This window comes from Colobus angolensis, unplaced genomic scaffold, assembly GCF_000951035.1.
Source record: "Colobus angolensis palliatus isolate OR3802 unplaced genomic scaffold, Cang.pa_1.0 Scaffold9, whole genome shotgun sequence".
NCBI classification, from domain to species: Eukaryota; Metazoa; Chordata; class Mammalia; order Primates; family Cercopithecidae; genus Colobus; species Colobus angolensis.
Window position 1 is genome coordinate 3607565 of NW_012122931.1, and position 20317 is coordinate 3627881.

Consider the following 20317-nt stretch of genomic DNA (forward strand, 5'->3'; position numbering starts at 1 on the left):
AAAAAAAAAAAAAAAGAAAAAAAAAAAAAGAAAATGTTTACAAACTAAAAACGGTCCCCTCCAGAAAGCAAACAGGTAGGGCAGGGGCGATTCTTTTCTTATAAGCCCTTCTCCATTGTTTACTTTTTAAAAACATGATCATAAATCATTTTGATAGAAAGTAAAAATAAAACTGTATTTTTAATGTGTGAACATATGAAATACTTGTGCTAACAGGAAATTCTTACTGAAGTCAATCTAAGACAGTTCTAGAGTAGCAAATCAGACGGCTGAACTCTGGCCTCATCCAAAGGCAGCCACCCCTAGACAATGAGAGCCATGCCCCTCCTAATGGGCCACCTGGCCACCCAGAAAGTGACAGATAAATACCAATGGTTGAAAAGGCACAAAGTACCCATGCATGGGTGGAGCACAAAGTCATATGGGGAGGAGAAGCACTTGTTTCTTATTTACAAAGGTGAACTAAAGATTTTTAAGCTCAAGGCAGTTTTAAAAAGAAGATTCCCCTTCTTTTGTTGTGCCCTTTCTGTAGTCAGTCATTCTGCATAATCTACAAGTGGATAGCGCACCACCACTACCTGGGCCCACCGTGTCCCTGCAAGAGAGACAACGTGAAAGAAGGTTCTTTTTTTTTTTTTTTGAGACAGAGTCTCGCTTTATCGCCCAGGCTGGAGAGCAGGGGCCGGATCTCAGCTCACTGCAAGCTCCGCCTTCCATGTTTACGCCATTCTCCTGCCTCAGCCTCCCGAGTAGCTGGGACTACAGGCGCCCGCCACCTCGCCCGGCCAGTTTTTTGTATTTTTTTTAGTCGAGCCGGGGTTTCACCGTGTTAGCCAGGATGGTCTCAATCTCCTGACCTCGTGATCCGCCCGTCTCGGCCTCCCAAAGTGCTGGGATTACAGGCTTGAGCCACCGCACCCGGCCGAAAGAAGGTTCTTATATGCAAAGGTGCTTTGCTCTTTCTGACAGTTTTTCAAAGTCAAACAGAAAGTATTTCTGGTGAGTCATCTGCATGTTTTTCTTTCATAATTGAGGATGGATTATTGTTAAATTATATAGAAGGAGTAAGTTCAAGTAACAGGAAGAAAACAAAGATGACAAAACAGGACAAGGCAGAAAAAGCCTCCTATGCATCGGGCATACTCCAGTTGGAGGTTAACTGCATAGCATGTTTCCACAGACCAGGGATGGATCCTAAAAGAACAGAAGTGAAGGAAGTACTAAGTCTGACACCCGTGTTTCTCCATGCAACAGCCAAGCCATTTGGCCAAGGCACTCAGTCACTGAAGCTTTGCTGTCATGCAGAAACTTGATAAAACAGATGTGAGACAATGTACACCTTAACCACACACAAAAAAGAAAGTACCACAAAAGTGACAAAAAAGATTTACCTGGTCACTTTGTCGAGCAAGGATACTAACTTCTGTTGAAGCCGCAGATGCTGCCAGCACTAAATCCCTTAAAGAATAAAACCAGAGACCATTACATTCAAATATAGCAATAGTTCTCTAACTTGGGTCTGCAGGTAACATCTGTGAGGGCTGCCTCCACATGTCAAGGAGAGAGTAAGGTTTTCTATCTAGTTGAACAAAGGTGGGAAGATTCTAGATATAAAGCTGAACTTTCTAGTTTCTGTGAGAAAGCCCCGTAGAATCAGCTCACTGCCTACCTACAGGAAGACAAAGGAAAGACACAACAGAATCAAGTCAGAGTTCACAATCAATATGCCACCCAAAGGCAGAATAATGTAGCTGAGGGATGGAAGCTTTGCTTTGAGTAATCTCCATTCCAATGGGCAACTCTGCTCTCAGAAGGAAACTTTTAATATATTCCTTGAGTATCAGTATTTTCATAAATCATCACTAGGGGTTAATGAGAAAATTAGATTTTTGAAATTAGTATGTATTTAATATAAATAACTCAAGATTGGGGAAAAAGAAATAATAGACATTATCAAGAATAAGCTGAAAATACGTTCAAGGTATCTCAGCCTCCATTTTCCTCTATAATAGAAAAGATTTCAGGCTGGGTGCTGTAGCTCACACCAGTAATCTCAGTACTTTAGGAAGCCAGTCTGAGTAACATAACAAGATCCCATCTCTACCAAAAAACAAACAAACAAAAACTTTAAAACTAAGCCAGGTGTGGTGGCATGTGCCTGTAGTCCCATCTGGGAGGCTGAGGTGGAAGGATCACTTGAGCCTGGGAGTTCCAGGCTTCTGTGAGCTACAATCGTGTCACTGTACTCCAGCCTGGGTAATGGAGTGAGAGCCTGCCAATCCATCAATCCATCCATCAATCAATCAATCAATCAATCAGAAAAGATTTCAACACGGGACAAGGTGACTCAGGTGTGATCTTCCAGTGACAGCAGGAATGCCCTGTCCAGACTCTCTGCTCACCATTCCTCAATGTAACTGAGGTAGTAATGATGCTGTCTCTCCGTGCAGCTGCCGTAACAGGGCTCCATAAAGTTCACAAATATCTCTGGGTGTTTTTCTTCTTTTTTCTACAATGAACAAAGCAAGAAAAAAATTATGTGCAATTTTTCTCGGATCCTACAGTAAAAGAATCTCAAATGATAAATCATTTAAAGTTGTATGAGAATACTCACTCAAAGTCTAAGTCCAGATATATGGACATGGTATAAAGTCTAAGTCCAGATATACAACACTTAGTACAAGGAGTACAAACATTGGCCATCAAGCAAACTGCATTTAAACTCTGTTCTGCCACTTTCTGTCCATGACAGATGCAGATTTTTCAACATTCCTGATACTTAGTGTTCTCATGTGTATACTAGATCTCCTAAGCCTACTTCAGAGGCTACTGTAAGTATAAAATGATATGATACATATAAAACTTCCAGCCCAGTACGTGAAACGTAAGTAGCAGTTAATAAGTACTAGTGTTAATATTATCCCCTAGAATAGAAAAACCTCTAATCTTAAAAGAAGGCATCTAGATAAACATTTTAAAAATTCAACCTTATTAGAAACCCAAGAGTTAAAAACAAGACGTCTTTTTCAAATATCAAATTGGCCTCCCTTGACACCCAATCTCAAACACATACCAGTCATCATCTATCCCTAACACAGCTTTATTTTCTCCATCACTCTTATCAGTCCTTGATCTCACACTTAGTATTGACTATCCCATTAGAATGTAAGACCAGCCAGGTGTAGTGGCTCAGACCTATAATCCTAGCGCTTTGAGAGATTGAGATGGGAGAACTGCTTAAAGCCAGGAGTTTGAGACCAGTGTGGGCAACAAAGCAAGACCCCACCTCTACGAAAAATTTAAAAACAGCTGACTGTGTTGGTGCATGCCTGTGGTCCCAGCCACTCGGGAGGCTGAGGCAGGAGGATGAGTTAAGCCCAAGAATTTGAGGCTGTAGTGAGCTGTGATCACACCACTACACTCCAGCCTGGGCAACAGAGTGAGACTCTGTCTCTAAAAAATAAGTAAAAATTATCAACAACAAATTTAAAACCATTAAAAGCAAGGCCATCACCTTGATCACTGCCACATACTCAGCTTTAAAACAGTGCCTAGCATACTGTTGGCGTTAAAAATTCGAGAGCAAATGAAATAATTTTAAAAATCAAGATACTGTCTTGCTCTTCTAAAATTTCATTATCGAGTTAACCAAGACCCATAGTTTATAACTTAAGCAAAATCATTTTTTTTTAACTTCATACCAAAACAATAGAACACGCTGTGGACACTCCAATTTTGGACTCCAGGCCCATAGTACAGCATGGAAACCTTATACCTGAAGTTGCATAATCACTGCCAGTAAATAAAAGAACCTGAAATCAGGCCAGGTGTGGTGATGCACACCTGTAATCCCAGCACTTTGGGAGGCCTGGGTGGGCAGATTACTTGAGCTCAGGAGTTCAAGACCAGCCTGGGCAACATGGTGAAACCCCATCTCCACCAAAAAAAAAAAAAAAAATACAAAAATTAGCCAGGCATAGTGGTGTGCACCTGTAGAACCAGCTACTCAGAAGGCTAAGGTGGGAGGATCACCTGAGTCCAGGAGGTCCAGGCTTCAGTGCGGTGAGATCACATCACTGCACTCCAGTCTGGGTGACACAGTGAGATCTTGTCTCAAAAAAAAAAAAAAGGAGTTTCTTCAGATTGTGGTGTATTTTATTGTGCTCCTATGTAAGATGAAGAATTAACTATTAAAATTACATTTTCAACATACAAAAAAAACCCAAAACACCCACAAACACAAAAAAACCTTGAAATCAAAGCCTCCAGCTTTATTAGAAGACTTCTCTAATTCTCAAACAATGAAATTTCTTTCACATGCATACCGGCAGGAGAGCCATCACCACATCCGGAGACGTTTCCAGGGTCCCATCTGCAGCAGCATACACTATTGTGAAGACGTATGTACCGATCCACAGCACATCCAGAACTGAAAGACACATGTTAATCAGTAGGTCATAAAAGTGACAGCAACCAGATACAACCAAAAGTAGCTTATGTTTGGATTAGCCACTGCATGCTATAATACACACTACGGATAAAAAAAAAAAATCAAAGGCCCAGATTTCATTGACTAAATATAATTCACAGGTACAAAGATCCAAGAAGCCCAAACTCATCCCCAAATGATAATTTTTCTGCTGGATTATAATCAGGGCAAATTATGAAGAATTGTAATAAAAAGTCGGGATCCATTTCATGTCATTTACCATGAAACACAGACGTCACCCAGAGGGCCATAATTTACACTGACGTAATTAGCTGTTTGAAATAGTGACATTATTCATAAAGCAAACACCAACACCTCACTGAGCAGGTACATTACATGATTTTGAATTTCTATAATATACATAACATGTCATTAGAGGTCAGCCCAATAAGAAAAGCAGTTGTTACCTCTGACAGGATGATCTGACTCATAAAACGGAGGACAAGGAATGACTTTTTTTTCCTGCAAAGTCTGAAAGAGATTTGGAGGGGAAAACAAAGTATTAAATGAAACAATTCCTAAACCAATCAAACTATCAAATCTAATCTATTCCTTAGATGCCACCTGTTCCATCTCCTTGGCCAGGTGAGACTGAAGACACAGAACAGTGCTATCTACTTCCAGGACTGCATCCTACAGAAATGCATGAACGTGGCCGGGTGTGGTGACTCACACCTGTAATCCCAACACTTCGGGAGGCTGAGGCAGGTGGATCACCTGAGGTCAGAAGTTCGAGAATAGCCTGGCCAACGTGGCGAAACCTTGTCTCTACTAAAAATACATAGCCAGGCATTGTGGCGGGCACCTGCAATCCCAGCTACTTGGGAGGCTGAGGCAGAAGAACTGCTTGAACCCGGGAGGCGTAGGTTGCAGTGAGCTGAGATCGTGCCACTGCACTCCAGCCTGGGCAACAAGAGCAAAACTCAGTCTCAAAAAAAAAAACAAAAAACGCATGAACATGTTCAGATATAGGTAATGAGAGTCGTCAATGCAACACCATTCGCAGCAGCAACAGCACTAGCACTGATGCAGATAATCATCAATAGTGGAATAAGGCTGGGCGAGGTGGCTCATGTCTGTAATCTCAGCACTTTGGAAGGCCAAGGTGGGCACACTGCTTGAGCCCAGGAGTTTGAGACTAACCTGGGCAACATGGCAAAACCCTGTCTCTATAAAAAATACAAAAATTAGCTGTGCATGGTGGCAAGCGCCTGTAGTCCCAGCTACCTAGGAGGCTGAGGCAGAAGGATCACCTGAGTCCACAAGGCTGAGGCTGCAGTGAGCCATTACGTTATCACACCATTGCACCCCAGCCTGGGCAACAGAGCAAGACCATCTCTCAAAAAAAAAAAAAAAAAATTTAAGGCAAACAGCAAAGCAAGAAAATTAAATAAATTGCATTATCTTTTTACAGGTTAGTGCCCTAAAAGATTATGTACCAAATTTCATGTAACTTTCGGTAGTAACAAATAAGAAACATAACCTCAAAACTACACCGCCTACATTCAGCACTCTGCTCCCCTTCTCGCCAGAGAACAGTCTCAAGCAAGAAGGCACAACAAAGGCCTTAGCACCACCTGTGAATCCCTCCTTCGTGTCCAGGTTCAATAGATACATGTGGGTTCCTTGCAACTCAATTGATATTGAAGGATATTTGTGAACATTATCTCAAGAAATTCACAGGGAGGATGACAGAGTGCACATGCAACAAGTGTACCCATTTTCTTTGGTGCCCATAGTTAGAGAAACAGACCATCAAAGACGGGCTCAGTGAAAAGACAAATACTGTGCTTTAACCCAGAGTGATTCTGTATTATCAACATAGCTTTTTCACTAACTCTTTTCCCTTAAGCTCTGTTTTTATGGAATGGACTGAAAAAGTTGGGGAACAGTGCATAGCGTATTATCGCATTTTACATGAAAAACAAAACAAAACAAAAATGCAGCTACACATAGACTATTTGTATAACATCCAGAAAAGTCTGGAAGGCTACCTACTCAACACAACACAGTGGGTGCCTCTGGAAGGAGGACTATGGGAAGGAAGGGAAGAGCTCCACTCTTCACTCACTGATGGATTTGTTACAATGAGTATAAATTACTTTTTAATAGGAAAAACAAGAAAGATACTCCCAAACCACCCTGCAAAAAAGCGAGCAACTTAAAAATTCCGAAGCTCAAGATAAGAACTTACAGGAAGATACTGGACCACAGTTCCATTCTGTTTTCCCACTGCCAGCTGCTTTCCTTTGGGGCTCCAGCACACTGAGCAAAGACAATATTACCAAATAAAAACAAGAAAACGGAGCAAACCAATGAGATCTATCACACACAGCTAATTATCAATTCTCATTCCTCTGTCAGTCCATGGAAGATTGTAGGATCATCCCTATCCGGCAAAGTGGAAAAAAGTAAAATCATTTTAACGACATAAGCCAATTGATTTATCACTGGGCTTATTGAATTGAAAGCTAAAAATGCTTTTTCAATAGATTACTGTCCAGAAAGCTGCAAAATACAGAAAACTCTGTAGTCTTTAAGACAAGCAGAATAGAGGTTTCCAAATACCAAGAAATCACTGGCTGGGCGCGGTGGCTCACGCCTGTAATCCCAACACTTTGGGAGGTTAAGGTAGACAGATCACTTGAGGTCAGAGGTTTGAGACCAGCCTGGCCAACATGGTGAAACCCCGTCTCTACTAAAATATACAAAAATTAGATGGGCATGGTGGCACGCGTCTGTAATCCTAGCTACTCTGGAGTCTGAGGCAAGAGAATTGCTCGAACCCAGAAAGTGGAGGTTGCAGTGAGCTGAGATCGCGCCACTGCACTACAGCCCGGGTGACAAAGCAAGACTCCGTCTCAAAAAAAAAAAAAAAGAAATCATTCTCCTGCTCCCATTTAACATTTCAAATGCTTTTCCCCATGAAGGTACAAGTGACTTTCAGAGTACCACCATTATAGATCCAGAAACAATTATTCTCAAAAAACACTTCTAAATCAGCTGTACCAAAATATTTCTCCAGAAAACCCAAGTACATTCAGGTTAAATTATGTATGCTGCTTAGCTTCAAGGACATTAACTATGGGTATAAAGAATACTCTCAGCCGGGCACAGTGACCCACACCTGTAATCCTAGCATTATGTGGGTGGAGGAGGGCAGATCACTTGAGGTCAGGAGTTCAAGACCAGCCTGGTCAACATGTAGAAACCTTGTCTCTACAAAAAATACAAAAATTAGCTGGACAAGGTGTGCATGCCTATAATCCCAGCTATTTGGATGCCCAAGGCACGAGAACTGCTTGAACCCAGGAGGTAGAGGCTGTAGTGAGCTGAGATGATGCCAGTGTACTCCAGTGTGGGTGACAGAGTGAGACTGTCTCAAAAAAAAAGAAAAAAAAGAACTCTTCCATCCTTAACCTCCCTCACCATGTTAAAAAACAAAACAAAACAAAACCAGCTATCGGCTTTTACTTCTAGAAATCAATTCTTAAGTAGATGACCATGATTGTATGTTACAGTGTGAAAGCCTTTATTACTCACCAGAGGTTACTGCTACAGTGGAAGGAAGAGTTGCACATACTTTCACTGTTTCCGTGACTTGCAGGACAGCAATACTACCATCAGCCAGACAAACCGCCACCATGGAGGGGACAGTGGGGTTCCACTTCATATCAATCACCATGCCTCCTGCATCTTTCAAAAGCTTATGATAGGCAAATGGGCGTTTTTGCTGTTTAGCCTTTCAAAACAAATATGCAAAAGTGAAGTAAGTTAAAAAATTAGTAAATGTACAAACATTTAATATTCAATGGAAATTACTGAATATACAAGTTATCTCAAATCAGTTTATTTTTCTCCATAACCATAAAAAAAGATTTAGCTTTATACATCAATCTATTTGCTATAGACAATTTCAAGACAACTTTGAAAATGGCAATCAATCATTCTAACATGCTTAGGGGGACTCTCAGCAGGGGAATGCACAATTACAAAATAACCAATAAATAGCAGACACTAGATTAAAATCTTGGCTCTGCTTCTTAATAGTGCTGGGACCTTGGACAGTTAAACTCTGAGCCTGTTTCTCTCCTATAAAATGAAGATAACAGTACCTACTACATAAGGCTGTGGTAGGCATGAACGAGGCACAAGGCATATAAAGCACTTAGTACAGAGTCTGACACACAGTCAGTATAAACACTCGCTATTATTATTATCTTTCTTAAACTGCTTGAAATGGAAGAACATTGCATTACGAGGCGAAAGACCCAAAATGGAGGAACTTTTGACATTGTCTATGACTTTGGGAAAGTCACCTAAGCCTCCTGATAACAACTTAGGGTAGATGGCGTTATGAAAGAATTTCTTGAAGTCCCTTCTGTCTCAAAGATCTATGATTCTATAATTAAGGATTTTTTTTAACCCACATTTTAATCTAGAGAGAGACTTCAAGGGTTAACCTATGAAGCTTCCGAGTTATAGTTCAACACAAGGAAATCTGCTTAGGGTTCTCATGTTGACATCACAGTGTAACAGTAGCTTACCTCATTTGAGAATGTGCGAACATCAAAAAAAGCAATAATGGAACCATATTCACTGGACATCATGCACACAGAGAGCGTGAGGTTATCACAGCTCAAGGCCAGGTGATGGATTGGGAATTTCATAGGAACTAGTAAGCCTTGGACTTTATCAACTATGAAAACAAAGAAATACAAAGCAGAAAACAGTATGTTCTAAGCATAAAGCCACAACCTCCACCCAGTTCAACGTGAAAAAATTTTTGCATCTACATAAACACACATACACCCCAATACCTAGTTACACAGATAAATCTTTACTTTCTTAAGATATATAATCATGCATTAAGTATCCCAGGAATTCTTCCTCATACTATCTGAGGAAACTAACTGTGGCTGTTGCCCTTGTTGAAAATATTTTTGCAACAATGCTCTAAATAGTACACATTGCCAATAGTTTGGATCGTACTGTTGTGCCAACTGAAAACCCATGCCAATAAAACCCTTCACCCAGAGAGCCAGAGCCCAAGTTCAACTGAGCAAAAATAAAAGCATGGCATAATGGTTAAGTGCTTCCCTCTTGAGCTGAGAAGAACAACTCACGTAAGGAAAAGTACAAAGGACCAAGGAGAAAACCTAGAAAGGCTTCCATTAATCTTCTTGGGAGTCAACCTTCAAACTCACAGCAGTGTTCATTTTAGTATTAGAATGACTTCTTGGGAAGGAAACACAAGAGCATGCCACCACACTCCTCTCTCTACTTTGCAACATAAACCAGGGAACTTACCTATTTTATTGGGATCATCTCCGGGTTTATTTTGAATAAGAAGATTTTTAGTAGGAAAAATCTGCAAGCCACTGGCTCCACCAGCAAAGACCAGACCGTATTTGTTGGACACAGCAAGTAGACTCGATCGTTCCTTGGGCAGTTCCTCAGGGGAGTCAAAGATTCTCACCTTCTTTAGCGCCCTAAACTGAAAATCCTGTTGTGAAGAATCAAAACAAGATCAATTCAATAAACAAAGAAATTAAAACAAGTTATATTCAGTAGACCCAATTTCAGTACAACAAAAATACATATTACTGAGAACAAGGTCTGTCTCAGTTGTCTTTTTTTCTTTTTTGAGACGGAGTCTCGCTTTGTTGCCCAGGCTGGAGTGCAGTGGGCGATCTTGGTTCACCGCAACCTCTGCCTTCCAGGTTCAAGCAATTCTCCTGCCTCAGCCTCCCAAGTAGCTGGGACTACAGACGCCCACCACCATGCCTGGCTAATTTTTGTATTTTTAGTAGAGACAGGGTTTCATTATGTTGGCCAGGCTGGTCTCGAACTCCAGACCTCAAGTCATCCATCCGCCTCAGCCTCCCAAAGTGCAGGCTCACAGGCATGAGCCACTCCGCTCGGCCCTCAATGTTTTCTGACATGGAACACTTCACGAATTTGTGTGTCATCCATGTAAAGGGGCCATGCTAGTCTTCTCTGCATGATCCCAATTTTATATGTGCTGCCAAAGGGAGTGTGAGATTACCATCTTCTAAGTCTGTGATTCTATTAATAAACCCTTTTTTTCTTCTACCCCAGCATATCTGAGGAATATGACACAATCTCATTAGGTGGCTCACCACAGGTGGTGATTCTCAAAAAATAATCCCTATTCTAGGCCGGCACAGTGGCTCACACCTGTAATCCCAGCACTTTGGGAGCCAGAGGAGGGCAGATCACTTGAGGTCAGGAGTTCGAGACCAGCCTGGCCAACATGGTGAAACCCCCGTCTCTACCAAAGAATATAAAAAATCAGTCAGGCGTGGTGGAAGGTGCCTGTAATCCCAGTTACTCGGGAGGCTGAGGCAGGTGAATTGCTTGAGCTGGGGAGGTGGAGGTTGCAGTGAGCCGAGATCATGCCACTGCACTCCAGCTTGGGTGACAGAGCGAGACTATGTCTTTAAAAAAAAAAAAAAAAAAACCACTATTCTAAACATGGCACGTATTACTATACCCTACATGCATGTTAGTGATTTACTGTTCACACAGATGACTAAAATCTTCCTGCATCTTACTTCCTCTATTTAAAACAGATGTAGCCCGTTTGCTGCACCCTCATTCTGTCAGAACACATATAAGAACTATTAAACACACCATCCTGAAGTTATCCCTGGGGGACTCCCACGTTGCCATCACTGGAAACACTTGGCCCTCCCTTCAGGTTCCTGGCTTGAGGCTGATACATCGATGTCAAAACAGTCTTCCTAGTCCAGTCAACTAAAGGTTCTGCAGGATGGATGACCTCCCCTGACTCTACGTCAGGCAAGCCCGTACCACCTTACAGAAGTACTGGGAGAGCAAAGGTCTTCAATGATGCTGACTTTCAGCCCCGCTGTCAAATGTGACTTTAGGGAAATCACTTTCGAGCCTCGACTTACTCCTCTACGTTAATTACCACTTCGTAGGGCTGTTGCCAAGACTACACAGCGACTAGCACACAGTCCACGCTCAATAAACAGCAGTTATTGCCACCATTGTGACCGCCACATGAAAGTAGCTAGGGTAACTCAAGAGCCGTGCACGAGACCAGGATGGGGCTGGGAAACTGCATTCGGTGGGGCTATCATGCCAGCGGCGCGGCAAACGCGCAGCTGAGAGCGGTGAACGCGGTAGTCTGTTCAAGCAGGAGGCGGAACAGCCGGCACCGCGCTTAGCCTTTCAGCTGGGCTCCAAGGCAATGCCAGGACTAAAGAAGGGAGGGAGGCCCCAGTTAGTCTCTGACCTTCATCTCCCGCTCGGGAATCATGGCATCCATCTCGTCTCCCATCGCGCCGCCCTTGGTGTGTCGAAGCAGCCACCGCTGCCTCCCACGGCCTTGCCCACAGAACCTAGGCCGCTCGACCGCAAACTTCCTTCCCTCAGCGCCAGCGGCGCGCAGTTGATCCCGCATTTCCGGCGCGCGTTGGTGACGTCAAGTTTGGCCGGGGAGGCCGCGGAACCCAGAGAAGCCGCGCGTTCGCCCGGCCGCCGCTCCGCATTGGCCAGCTCGTGCTGAATAGGGGCGTGGCCGTGGGGCCCCTGCGCCTGCGCCCTGGATCGTCCTGGTGCCGCTCCCGCCTTCGCAGCCAGCGCGGGTTCGCTTAGTGTCAATCTCTTCTTGGGTGGCCCATGCCTAAGCGACCTATGCTCCTTGTTCCTCTGACACCTTACAGTTCCTCTTAGATGTAGGTTGGCTATTAGTAGCTTCCGATTCAGATAAGTTAGGAACTGGACAGATGAGTTCGGTGGGCTACTTTAGAGAGAGGCTTTGGGCTATGCAAGGGGAGGAAGGGAGGTTCAGAAAAACGGGGTCGGGGGGTCGCCAGTGTGGAAGGTGGAAGGCTGGGAGGGGAGATTAAAGGGCACCGAAGACCAGCTTTGTTTGCTCCTATCAAGGTGATCATTTCCAGAGAAGAGCCATATGCACCTCTAGTTGCACGAGTTTGTGCCATGTCCTTTGCAAAAACCTTCAGATGTGGGATCTCATGTAATCTTGAAGACTTCTAGTCATCCTAGGGGTTATTATTTAATTGATGAGGTAGGCCAGGCGCCGGTGGCTCACGCCTATAATCCCAGCACTTGGGAGGCCGAGACAGGAGGATTGCTTGAGCCCAGGAGTTTTGAGACCAGCCTGGGCAACATGGCGAGACCCCGTCTCTACAAAAAACAAAACAACCACAAAAATTAACCAGCAGTGATGGCATGCGCATGTAGTCTCAGCACACTCAGGAGGCTGAGGTGGGAGGATTGCTTGAGCCCAGGAGGTCGAGGCTGCAGTAAGCTGTGATTGTACCACTGCACTCCAGCCTGGGTAACAGAGCCACACCCCGCCTCAAAAAATAAAAATGGGCTGGGCGCGGTGGCTCACGCCTGTAGGCAGCACTTTGGGAGGCTGAGGTGGGTGGAACACCTGTCAGGAGCTGGACAGCCTGGCCAACATGGTGAAACCCCACCTCTGCTAAAAATACAATTAGCTGGGCGTGGTGGCGGACGCCTGTGGTCCCAGCTACACAGGAGGCTGAGGCAGGAGAATGGCATGAACCCGAGAGGTGGAGGTTGCAGTGAGCTAAGATTGCGCCACTGCACTCCAGCCTGGGTGACAGAGGGAAAAAAAAAAAAAAAAGGATATATATGTATTTATACACATACACATACATAATAATTGTTGAGGTAAGGGAAGCACAGGGGAAGTTGAGAAATTTCTCCGGTGGCCCTCAGTCAGAAAGTGGTAGTGACAGGATTAGAACGGAGATTGTCTGGATAAGGCTGACTGATGATATTACAGTCCTTTGTACAATAAATTTCTGTAGTGAATTATAAATGCTCTAGGACGGAGGTTCTTAACTTGGACCTCACGGGTTGGCTCCAGTGGGGTCGAATCGTGCCATTTACTGTTTGGCTTTCAGCACGTTGCTTATCCAAGCCTGCTTTTCGGTTGTGAAACAAGGATGACATAATAGAACCTGTCTCTTGCAGGGAGGTAGTTAGGATAAATGAACTTCAGCTGTCTCAGACCAGATGCACAGGATGCGCTCATTTAATCTCTTATTGTATTAGCTAGTTCGCAATTTGCTGAGCCCAGAACCATCCCCAAAATACACCAATCAAGACGTTGGTAAGTTTGTCTGGTTTATTTGCAATCTGTAGAGATGATATCCCACGCACACTCCCATGCACACGCACACACATACTTCATCCACCTGAATTTGCCCGACAAACTCTCCTCTGAGTCATAGGGACAAAGCCATACTTGGCAGTCCTCACGTTACTGGTTACATTAGATTTGGTCTTTCAGAAGGAAGACAGTTGAAGTCCCAAGAAGCTGAGCCCTTAGCCAGAGAAGTAAGAGTCCTAGAACCAAGAGCCACAACCTGAAATATGTGCAGACAGCCCCCTCCCTCCTTCCAGGGACCCCTCTTGAGACCCTCTCCTCCCAGGAGTTGAGTTCCAAGAAATGAAGGGACTGATGGGGTTTCCCAGGACACACGAGCCCCCACCCCCATTCAATGAGAAAACCCTCTCTTCCGCCATTTCCAGAAGGTGGGGCCAAAACCTGCTTGCTCTCCTCCCTTAAGGAGACTTCCTGCAGTCTTGGAGAATTGTGGAACTTACTGAAATAAGCCTGATTGGTTCTGCCTTCCTCTCTGAGTGAGGAACAGGAACACTGAATATGATGGGTAGTCAAGGAAGGCTTTATCTTCCTCAAAGGTCCCAGCCTGTCCCAGAGAGGAGAGGCGGTGAGGACAGGCAGTTGCTAATCTAATGATCTTGGCGGGGGCGGGGGGGAACAGGGCAGGGGTGGGGGTAGCAGTAGGATTTTCCATTTACAGGGAGGAATGTTTTGCTGGGGTTTAAACTTCAACTAGGCCTGTGTGCATTTGAAGCAAATCCTTGAGCTCAAGATCAGCCAGTCGTGGCCAAATAATCTCATTCCTGAACTGGTTGAAACCAGTGGGTTAACCCAACCTGGCCATTTCCTCATGCCTTACCTGCTTTCCTCCCTCAATCTGCTATCAGAGGTGACTAAGGAGCCGCAGGGAACCCACGTTGGTTCCAATCACCAAGAGCTCCCAGTCCTGTCCACTTAAGGTGTTGCAAAGGTTCTGTCAAGACTTTCACCCAGTCCTGGGCCCAGCTAGGCCACCCAGGACTGGAGGGAAGTCACCCCATACCTCCCCGTCCCTAACATTTATCTCATTGTCATTGTCTGGGTTTCACTTTCCTGTTGGACTCTAAGTTCCATGAATCTGTCCATTTCATTATTGGATTCTTAACTGTTGGCCTACAGCAAGTGCTTAATAAATATGTTCAGTGAGTAACTGTGTCTAAGTCCTGAGCAGGTAGGGTAAGAGACTTCAGAACACAGGTGGGGTTAAGGCTGAACTCCCTGATCAGCCAGGATGGGGCCAACTTTGACACCTTCCTGCATGAATTACAAGAGGCAGATTCAGAGGCCTGGTCTTTGCCAAAGCCTGATGCTGACTTGGAGGCACGGGGGAGGGCGAATCCTGGACTAGGGTCTTCAGAGCAAGTGAAACCCTCTCCAAGTGCTGACCTAGGAGGTTGCTCCTTCCCAGCTCTTCCCTGTTCCCATAACTAACTAGGCAGCCCACACTGGAGACGAGGTGTAGGCAGGGTCCCTGAACATCTGGGCCCCAGTCCAGGGCACCTCCCTCTGGAGATAAGCCTGACCTTGGGCAAGGCACTTAACCCTGTGGGGCACCAGTCTCCTCACCTGTGAAGTGAGACGACTTGCCCAGCTACTCTCCAGGGTGCATTAGGGCTCTAAAATCCTGTGAGTCCATAAGAAAGGACACCGATGACCCCAGTCCAGTTCCCAAGCTCAAGGTTCTGAGAGGTCTGGGGAGAGATGAATTAGACAGTGGATACTGCACATGTCGGGACAACATGGGAGGATGTAAAGCTTATAATAGGAGGTCAATAAATATCTGGTGAATGAGTGAGTAAATGAATGAATGATGTGAGTGGGGTAGGAAGACAAATGAAGGAAGTAGAGTCAGGTTTCAAGCAGATTGGGGTCAGAAAAGCAACCTTGTATTGCTCAGTCTTGGCTTACCAGTGCTACTGACTTTGCCATGAGCATTTTACTCCTCATTCTCCCATCCTGGTCCCCTCAGTATCCTCCCTAAAAGGTGGAATCGCACTGAGCTGACCTTTCCCCCCAAAGCCCCTGGCCTCACTTCTACCTCCGAAGCCCTTTGCTGCCCCAGTAAGGGACAGTAGGGCTGCACGCTGCTTCTCAGCCACCTGCAAAGGTGTGGCCAGAGAGCAAGACCAGAGGGTTCCTTCTGGTACCTTCCTGAAGGGCTCATATTGCCAAGCTCCTTTCCTTCCCACCTTCTGTCACATCATTAAGGATGAGAAGAGGTATGAAATGAGTGGGGATCAGCTGGGGCAGCTGGGCCATGAGTGGCTGTGTCCTGGGTGACCCCAGAGCCCTGGAACCATGGCACTGTCCAAGGAAACCCGAAAGAGGCCCTGCAGCCTTGTCCCTACTCCAAGATCTTCTCAAAGTGGCCTGGGGTCCTCATCAGATCCAGGTCAGTGAGCCTGAACTTGGCTTGGAGACTTTCTGGAAGGATGGACAGTGCCAGTTCCAAGAGTGGGGAACACAGGCTAGCAGCCTCCCTGCCCCCTCTAGTTTTTGGTTTGATGTCAGCCCTTCTGCACAGGGAGCAGGGAAGGAGGGAAGAAGAGAGGGAGAGGACCCAAGGCTCAGGATTTCCTGACCCAGAGCCCCTTTAAGGCAGATAATTTGTGCTTTACAAAGACATCGATGAAAACACAAACAAACCCTCAATGACCAAACAAATGAGAGAGAGAGAGATCACAGTGTGTCAAGAAGGGCAGCAAGATGGGGAGGGAGGAGTGGGGCGGGAATGCTGGGGAGTCCAGGCGGGGTCCTCAGGGCAGGCTAGCAATGTCTCTTTCTGGAGGGGGGCCAACTGGCTTGGGGCTGCTCTCGTTGGCTTTTCCTTCAAACATCATGACTCTGGTTTGGAGATGGAGAAAATAAAAAAAGAGAGAAAAACAAGATTAGGATCCTTCCCTCTTCCAGGGAAAAATCATCCCAGCCTCCTGTCAGCAGAGTCCTCGACAGAATTTAAATCTGTTCTCTGGTGGGATCCTTGCAGAAGCCCAAGACAGCAGCTCCAAGGAAGGGGCTGCTAGTCCCATTTTACAGAGGAGAAAATGGAGGCGCAAAGTGGTGATGTGACTCCTCAGAACCACACAGGCGGTCCAGGACGGAGGCTGGGTACATCTCCAGGCTTCTGACTTCTAGGCCATGTCCTTCCCTTAACCATGCTGCCTGGAGGAGGCTGAGCCAGGCTGGGCCATGCCACTGTGCAAAGATCTTCCAAAACCTGCCCACTGCTCTGAGAGTGGTGTCTGGGGAGTAGATGGTAGAGGCTCAGAGTATAACCTCCAGGGCAACCGCCTGGATTCAAATGCCAGCCCTGCTATTTCCCAGCTGGGTGGTTCAACCAAGACACTTGACCCCTCTGATCCTCGGCGTTTCTCCCTGGAAGTGGGGGTGCTAGAAGATCTGGCCAGATTGGACCGTGGGCTCATGGGCCAAGTACTCAGTCTCCTTGGGCCTCAACAAGCTCCTTTGTAAAATGAGACAGGTATATTTTATATTCGTACTTTTAAAAAAGTGAATCTTATTTCATAAAAGCCAAGTGAGTGTTATTTTCTGTTTTCGTTTTTTTTTTTTGAGACAGAGTTTTGCTCTTGTCGCCCAGGCTGGAGTGCAATGGTGTGATCTCTGCTCACTGCAACCTCCGCCTCCTGGGTTCAAGAGATTCTCCTGCCTCAGCCTCCTGAGTAGCTGGGATTACAGGCGTGTGCCACCATACCCAGCTAATTTTTGTATTTTCAGTAGAGACAGGGTTTCATCATGTTGACCAGGCTGGTCTCGAACTCCTGACCTCACGTGATCCACCTGCCTCAGCCTCCCAAAGTGTTGGGATTAAAGGCGTGAGAAACCACGCACGGCGGAGTGTTATTTTCAGCTGTGACAAATGACGATGAGACTGTGCAGGGCAATGCTCTAACGCTCTTCGTTGGGGCAACACCCACAGTGTGCTACCATGTAGTAGGTGTTTGCCATCAGCCACACACTAGGCTGGACTCTTCATAAGTGTCATTTCATTAGCCCTTGGGACATCACAGAAGACATGATTATCACCCCTATTTTATAGACGAAGAAACTGAGACTTGTAGACCTAAGGTAACTTGCTCAGGGTCATTTTGGTAGCAAGTAATAGCATCAAGATGCAAACCCTACCTCCCTTTGGGGCCAATTTTTGACTCTATTTTATGCTTATAACAACCCTGTGGGGGTAGTGGAGGTGCTTTACCAATGGGGAAACTGCCAGGCGTGGTGGCTCACGCCTGTAATCCTGGCACTTTGGGAGGCCGAGGCGGGGCTGATCACTTGAAGTCGGGAGTTTGAGACCAACCTGGCCAACATGGTGAAACCCCATTTCTACTAAAAATACAAAAATTAGTTGGGTGTGGTGGAGCACACCTGTAATCCCAGACACTCGGGAGGCTGAGGCGGAAGAATCGCTTGAGCCCAGGAGGTGGAGGTTGCAGTGAGCTGAGACCATGTCACTGCACTCCAGCCTGGGTGACAGAGCGAGATCTAAAAAAAAAAAAAAAGAGGAAACTGAGACTCGGAAAGTTTCGACAGATTTATCACCATTATCACCATCACCACCACCATCATCATCATCATCATCATCATCATCATCATCACAGTTCCCACTTACTGAGTGCTGATTCTGCCTGACTCTGCTACAACCTAATTTCCCCTGCAGGGTACATATTAATATGACCATTTGGGCTGGGCGTGGTGGCTCATGCCTATAACCCTAACATTTTGGGAGGCTGAGGCTGGCAGATCACCTGAGGTCAGGGGTTCGAGACCAGCCTGGCCAACATGGCAAAACCCTGTCTCTACTAAAAATACAAAAATTAGCCAAGCATAGCTTGGCTGTAATCTCAGCCAAGATTGCATGCCTGTAATCTCAGCTACTAGGGAGGCTGAGGCAGAAGAATAGCTTGAACCCAGGAGGCGGAGGTTGCAGTGAGCCAAGATCATGCCACTGCACTCCAACCTGGGCGATAGAGTGAGACTCCATCTCAAAAAAAAAAAAAAAAAATTGACAGATAAGGAAATAAGGATCAGGGAAAGTAAGTACCTTGTCCAGCAGGTCACATAATGAGTCACCTACTAGCTGGGGAATGGCGGGGTGCCCAAAGCCACGGGCCTCTCTGCACAGAATGATTTTACCTTCAGAGGTCCCAGGGAAGGATGAGGTACTCACAGCTTGAGGACAGCCGACCGTTTCCCCAGCATCATGTTCACAAAATCTCGGTAGGAGATGGTGTCACTGACCCCTCCTGTCACCTCCGAGATCATCTTCTTCATCTCCAGGTGGGTCTTGGGGACACCAAGCTTCTCCATCATCCTCTTTAAAGACATCAGGTCTGCCGGAAGAAAAGCACATCTGTTAAGTGGAGATGGGCCTCTGGGGCTTAGCGGGGAAGCTGGGAAAGCTCCACCAGGTACCCCATGCCTAGAAGCTTGGCGTCTGCACTCCTCCTCTAGAGAGGAGGAGCCCATCACACCCTCCCTGCTCTCTTCCGAGGCAGTATGGACTAGTGGTTAGCGACCTGGGCCTCCAGAGTCAGACGGGCTTGCATTGGAATTGAGCTCTGCTATTGCTGTCTCTGGGATCTGGGGCACACTACTTAACCTCTCTGAACTCCTGCTCCTACCAGCGGTGGAACGGGTGGATGCCATCATTCAGGGATAGCCGTGAGGGAAGCACAGACCCAGAGCACTTTCTTCACACCATGACTGTAGGCTTGCTATTTCCTGCAGTTAGGGCAGGCCGGGTGCCCACTCTCCTGCTGCCTGGGGAGTTACGCCCAGTGTGGCAGGGTCAGGGAGTCACGCATTGAAAGTCACTCTGTTGGGTGCTGAGTGGCAGGTGGCTTCTCCCCACATGCCACTCCTGTCCTGCTGTCCTAGGGCTCTGCCCCAGCTGGAAGGGAGAGGACGCCAAAAATATCCCACAGAGCAGGAAAACCAACAAAAGAACAAAATTCAAGAAAAACAAGGGAGGCCCCAGAATGTCACTCCAGTCCAAGGCGGTGCTGTCTCTGACTGCCCAGCTCCCACCAAAATCTGAGGCAATTTCCTTTGGATTGTTCTTCAGTGAACAATGGGTCAGCAAAGGATGGCAGGAGAGGGCTGTGGTGGGGGCCGTGGGCCGTGGTGCGGCCAATGCTCCTCCTGGCAGGGCGGGCGGGACTGGGGCCAGGCCCAAAGGTGCCAGGATGTCCAGGCATTCAGAGAGATCTGGGCAGCCTTCTCCAGGAAAGGGGAAAGGGGCTGCACACGCACTGTCAGACTCTGAAGTTGGCAGGACCTTTCTCGAGCAGTTCGGCAAGATGCTTCAAAAGCCTTTGACCCAGTATCCCCTTCCTGAGATTTCCTCTACAGAAATAACCAGGGAGGTGAACAAGCACTCATGTACAAAGAGGTTCTTTACAGGATTATCAATAATAGTTAAAATTGGAAGGCATCCAAATGGTCCACACAAAGGCATCGGCTAAACAAATTAGAACCCATTCCTACAACGCAGCCATTAACTATATTTCAAAAGAAAATCAGCTGGCGCCGTGGCTCACGCCTGTAATCCCAGCACTTTGGGAGGCCAAGGCAGGCAGATCACTTGAGGCCAGGAG

The 20317-nt window shown here is 46.1% G+C and overlaps 2 protein-coding genes across 4 annotated transcripts in view; both read right to left on the reverse strand.

Moving 5' to 3' along the window:
• The window catches only part of NUP214 (nucleoporin 214kDa), a 113239-nt gene extending 101282 nt beyond the window's left edge, over positions 1-11957 (reverse strand). For all 3 annotated transcript variants that reach the window (XM_011931190.1, XM_011931188.1, XM_011931189.1), the window contains exons 1-9: positions 11775-11957; positions 9800-9995; positions 9037-9188; positions 8033-8231; positions 6684-6754; positions 4897-4960; positions 4326-4429; positions 2403-2509; positions 1392-1458 (exon numbers count right to left, since the gene is read on the reverse strand). In XM_011931190.1, coding sequence (XP_011786580.1) covers positions 1392-1458; positions 2403-2509; positions 4326-4429; positions 4897-4960; positions 6684-6754; positions 8033-8231; positions 9037-9188; positions 9800-9995; positions 11775-11942 — 1128 coding nt within the window. In that variant the 5' untranslated portion in view covers positions 11943-11957. The remainder of the gene's footprint in view (positions 1-1391; positions 1459-2402; positions 2510-4325; positions 4430-4896; positions 4961-6683; positions 6755-8032; positions 8232-9036; positions 9189-9799; positions 9996-11774) is intronic.
• Positions 11958-13646: 1689 nt separating this feature from the next.
• AIF1L (allograft inflammatory factor 1-like) overlaps positions 13647-20317 on the reverse strand; it is a 26892-nt gene continuing 20221 nt past the window's right edge. The window contains exons 5-6 of the mRNA XM_011931191.1: positions 18889-19051; positions 13647-16544 (exon numbers count right to left, since the gene is read on the reverse strand). Coding sequence (XP_011786581.1) covers positions 16457-16544; positions 18889-19051 — 251 coding nt within the window. The 3' untranslated portion in view covers positions 13647-16456. The remainder of the gene's footprint in view (positions 16545-18888; positions 19052-20317) is intronic.